At 45.7% G+C, this 4951-nt stretch overlaps 1 protein-coding gene across 1 annotated transcript; it reads right to left on the reverse strand.

Annotated features, from left to right (window-relative positions):
- Positions 1 to 1428: 1428 nt before the first annotated feature.
- LOC119356122 (FBD-associated F-box protein At4g10400-like) lies at positions 1429 to 3362 on the reverse strand. Its single transcript, XM_037623033.1, has 3 exons — positions 2502 to 3362; positions 2280 to 2414; positions 1429 to 2146 (listed from the first exon to the last, which is right to left on the reverse strand). The coding sequence occupies exons 1-3, from the start codon at positions 3360 to 3362 to the stop codon at positions 1742 to 1744; spliced, it is 1401 nt and encodes a 466-aa protein (XP_037478930.1). The 3' UTR covers positions 1429 to 1741.
- Positions 3363 to 4951: the final 1589 nt, after the last annotated feature.

Here is a 4951-nt window from a genome sequence, read left to right on the forward strand (position 1 = left end):
TTGGCATATTGTTTATATTGCACATTATCCATGTTACTGCATAAATAAAGGGAGGAAGCAGAGTGAGAGGATTCCACCGGACGAGCCAGTTGCATTTTTATGTTGAACAATGACCAGATTTCTAGCGAGGAAGGATCTCTGTTTAACTTCATCTCAAGTTGAGAGTTTTGTTTCCTGAAAGAAACATGCATTAGTTTTTAACTGAATAAGTTCAGATAAGACGTCAGAGCATTTTGGCGGGAGGCCAAGGCCACATACGTTCCAACAGCAAAGTTTGAATTTTGTATTAACCATAGGCAGACAATTGCACCGAATTGAGAGGAAAATGGGTAATGTAAGCAGCAAATCGAGATTGAAATTAAACGAGAGTACCGATTTTTTTACAGACTAAAGGGATGAAAGCAAATACTGAAACGAGTACTGGGAACCCAAAAGAGCATGGCATGGTCACCTGCAATGGCGCTAATTGTCTATGATTGACAACATAAAAAGATCGACTACCTGGATGGGCAGCGACGGATGGCGAAAGGCGCGATCGTCTAATATGCTGCAACTTGGCGATCATGCAGTTTAACTGAAACTGAATCAGTCAAACATATGATGCCAGGAAACAACAAAAGATGAAAAGATCATTAACGAATCAGCCTATTCTCCACGCCAAATCATTTGCTGACAAAGGACTGCAAAATATAAAAAAGGAAACAACCAAAAGTATATATATGCACCACTGATCTGTTCTACGTATCGACCATAGCATATTATTAGTATTTGAAATGAGCACTTGTAAAATGTAATCTCAAATTGAATAATCAGTAGCAAGGAAGCTCTGAGTACTCATTTGGTTTAACTCAAAGTGCATCAGCCAAACACTTGAGGCAAAACCACAGCGTCAGAAAAGAACCAAATATTAACGAATCAAGCTGCCTGCTCTCAGAGTTCAGAAATCATCCTCACTCACAGTAGCTGCGCTTGTTGGCATGGGACAGTTCAACTCATGTAAATATGATAAACTGATAAATCAAGTAGTATAACATTTTCCCATTTTTATATTCTGTGTCAGAATGAGCTCAGGAAACCATTAAAAACAGATAAGTGTAGCTTTTAATGGCACCTAAATGTACACAGAAGAAACAACATGTAAAGTTTACATACTTTTCTTTATATGGCAATAGAATAAGTAGCGACAAGTGCAAGAAAACGAATTTCAATTGTGTGAAATAAATGGTTCTGACACAGAAGATACATTCTTGCCTAAACATGCAGAGACAGGGTTGCACATATTACTTGTGTGTTGCAATTTCAAATAGTGATCATACCTGCTGATAAAGTTGTAATAAATTGCATCCAAAGAAATAAACTCTGTACTGCATATTTCTAGACAAAAGTTACAAGGTTTCTAGACAAAAAAATACAAGGATGTGTTCTTTATTAAAGCAAGAGTAGATACACAGATAAATTAGCTACAGCCAGCAGGTGCTCCCAGTAACGACCCGACATAGAATAGGAGAGAAACAATGAGTAACCAAACAGAAGACACAATACTAGCAACATTCTGGCTGGGTCAGGCACCACCTCCTCAGTCCTGTTTTCCCCCACAGTGAGTTACAAAGCACTGCATTGTTGAATCGAGTAGAAGACCATTTTGCAGAGCTTCACAAGAACCATTATATAGACTGAAGAACAAGGGAGCCACATAATACCATTGCTTTGGACAGAGAGGGTGACGCCAGGATCAAAAAGGCTAACTATATCTAACACACTTACCACATCCACACGAGGACTTGTCAAAGGGATCAGCCATTGACAAATCATGGGTATGCCCGTGGTTTGCTGGGATCGCCTTTCCATCCCTTTTTAGTTCAATTCGAGCATTTTGAGAAGCTCTGTTATCCAACTGAAGCGGCCTATGTTGATCACGCATCCATTTGTCACACATACATCTGTAGCTGCCGTCGTCAAGAACTCCGACTTCCATTTCCTCCAGCACTTTGGCATTCAAAATAAAGAAGTTTGCAAAGTCGACTGATGGACTCTTGTCAGCATTGTAATTCTTCAACACCACTTTTTTTAGATGGAGTTCAAGGCATTCAATTTGCTCGAGTGGGTCAAACTTCCGCACATTATTCATAGCCTTTTGGGGATGCGACTGGGAATAGCAAAAATAAACGATATAGTGTCAGGTGACAACAAATTAGCAACAAAATACTACTAGTTCACTAGATCATAAGTCTGAACCACTGCTAAATTTGACATTTGTAGCAACAGATATAAGCACTCACAATGACATGGAGCTTCTCCAAGCAGGGGAAGCACTTGAGAAAATCAATAACTGCATCCAGATTAGGGCCAATTGAGTCAAGAGCCAAAATCTTCATTGTGTACATCTTGGTTGTCAAGCTGACAGCAAACATTTTCTGAAGAAAAACAAAAAAGTGTGTGATATATAAGAAATCATAGCCTGAATATAGGTATATTGAATGCGATATTGTCCTGGCTGCTACCTGAAATACTGTCGTTCCAAATTGGAGTGTGGATATGCCTTCCGACAAAAAACCCAATATCTGCAGTTTAGGAGCCCGAATCACTCGTATAGTCACGGGGCCATCATCTGGATAAATTGGCAGCAATCTATCAAGGCAAGGGGCATCCTCGATTACCAGCTCCTGGAAAGTGGTGACGCCTTGTGTGCGAGGAGCATAGAAGCCGATGCTCCGGAGGGTGGGCGACCTGATGCAAAGGCGACCAAAGCCCATGTTGTGCAGCGAGACGCTTTGCAGAACAAGGCAGCCCGAGATCACACTTTGCAGAGAGCTCTCCGAGATGCCGACATCGTATAGGATGAGCTGATTGAGGTGCGGGAAGCTCGGCGGCCGGGCAAGGTCAGGGAACCGGCAACCGCCGAGGCTGAGCACGCGCAGCGTCGGCGCGAAGCGGACCAGGGCGTGCTGCGGCAGCGGGTAGTAGCTATTCCGCAGGTTGGTGGCCTCGAGCTGGTGGAGGCCGGCGAGGGTCCCGGAGCGGAACCAGCCGTCGACCTCGTCGAAGCTCTCCGGGAGGAACATGAGCTGGATTGAGAAGCGGCGGGCCGGGCCGGGGTGATCGGCGAGGATCCTGGAGACCAGCGCCGCGCGCGAGACCTTTTCGGAGAGGTGGTAGTCGGCGATGAGGTTGAGCGGCGCCATGGAGGAGCGCCAGAGCGGGCGCCAGCGGCGGGAGAGTAACTGCGTGCGCGCGCCGTCCTTGGTGGGGAGGAGCGAGACGACGGTGCCGAGCAGCTCGTCCGGGAGGCGGCTGATGAGGTCGAGGTCGAGATCGAGATCTTCGGCGCCGTCGCCCGGTGGCCCCTGCCGGTCGTCCTCCATGGCCTGCGGTCGGCGCGCGCGAGGGTTTCGGCCGAGGACTAGGGAATAGACAGGGATCGTCTTCGGGAGAGACGGAGGGCGTAAACGGACGGCGAGCCACGGCACGATGTGGCCCAGCCCAGGCCAAACGAGACGATCGCCTTACCATGGCCCAGTGGTGTCAGCCCGTACAAGAACGGCGGCCTTTTTTGCACTCTCGTGATTTTTGTTTTATTTAACCAGGCGCCGATTTGTGGGAGCTACTAGTTAACGAGCGCTCTTTCGAGAACCTCGCAACGATCAGCGCCACTTAACGCGCTCTCAGCCATTCGCCACATGTCACACTCTGGGTGCTCCCTCCGGATTTTTTTTATTTTTTGGCACATGTTTTCGGCTTTTTAAACGGTTTTTCCGGGTTTTTTATGTTTTGCTTTTCCACCGGTCTTCCTTAGTTTTTCAATCAAAAAATTTTAAAAAAATGCGTGAAAAAACGCGTTTTATTTTTTTTCCTTTCGAGAGAGACATGGTTTTGCTTTCGCGAGAGGCACGGTTTTACTTTCACGAGAGTCACGGCCGTGCCTCTCAAAAACGAAAAAAAACGCGTTTTCTATTATTATTTTCGCGAGTCATGGTTTTTCTTCTGCGAGAGGCACGGGTGTGCTTTCGCGAGAGTCACGGCCGTGCCTTTCGGAAACGAAAAAAATGTGTTTTCTGTTTTTTTTTCTTTCACGAGTAACGGCTTTGCTTCCGTGGGAGGCACGTTTGTGCTTTCGCGAGAGTCATGGTCGTGCCTCTCGGAAAGGGAAAAAAACATGTTTTCTGTTTTTTTCATAAGAGTCATGGTTTTGCTTCCGCAAGAGGCACGGTTGTGCTTTCACGGGAGTCACGGGCGTGCCTTCTCGAAAACGAAAAAAACGTGTTTTCTCTTTTTTTTTCTTCCGTGAGAGTCATGGTTTTGCTTTCGCGAGAGGCACAGTTGTGATTTGTGAGAGGCATGGGTGTGCCTCTTTCGGAAAGGAAAAAAACCCGTGCTCCCGGTTCGGACTTTTCATCCGGTTTTTTCGTCCGTTTTTTTCGTGAAAAAAAAGTTCGTCAAAACCTATCAACATAGGATCTAGTTTTGAAGATCTCGACGCGAGGAATTCAACGATGAATCCGGTTCGAGATTTGGACGCACGGTTTGAGAGATAAAACATTTTGACAAAAGAGAAAACTCCCAGCTTGCGACAAGTGGCGCTGCATGGGCGTCACTTGTCGTAATCAGGGAAATTGGAGTGATCTTTACAACGAATACTCCTTTTTTTTGGGTTGCAACGAATACTCCTGAATTAGTGATTTCGCCGATTTGGGAGTTGGCGCTCACGTGCATGCCAACGGCGGGCGGCCCAGTCTCGCCCCCGGCTCACTCGGCTGCTCGCTTCGCCCCACACTGGCCTGGGCACGCTGGCACGTTTTTAACGCTACTTACTTGTGTGACAAATTCCCTCAAAAGACATTGTGTAAAAAAAAACTGCTAATGTTTTTTGTCCTTTTAGTTTTTTCTAAAAATTTGAATGAACTCAAAAAAATTCTGATTAAATGATTGCGGTTTTGAATTTTATCACAAATAT

This window comes from Triticum dicoccoides, chromosome 1A (genome assembly GCF_002162155.2).
Source record: "Triticum dicoccoides isolate Atlit2015 ecotype Zavitan chromosome 1A, WEW_v2.0, whole genome shotgun sequence".
NCBI lineage: Eukaryota > Viridiplantae > Streptophyta > Magnoliopsida > Poales > Poaceae > Triticum > Triticum dicoccoides.

What these genes read in the sequence shown, in the direction of transcription:
- LOC119356122 (XM_037623033.1), bottom strand. Translation starts at nt 3,362, where the DNA reads ATGGAGGACGACCGGCAGGGGCCACCGGGCGACGGCGCCGAAGATCTC. An exon ending in TTGGAACGACAGTATTTCAG is followed by an intron (nt 2,415 to 2,501) that starts GTAGCAGCCAGG and finishes GTTTTTCTTCAG; the next exon opens with AAAATGTTTGCTGTCAGCTT. An exon ending in TGGAGAAGCTCCATGTCATT is followed by an intron (nt 2,147 to 2,279) that starts GTGAGTGCTTAT and finishes TGCTATTCCCAG; the next exon opens with TCGCATCCCCAAAAGGCTAT.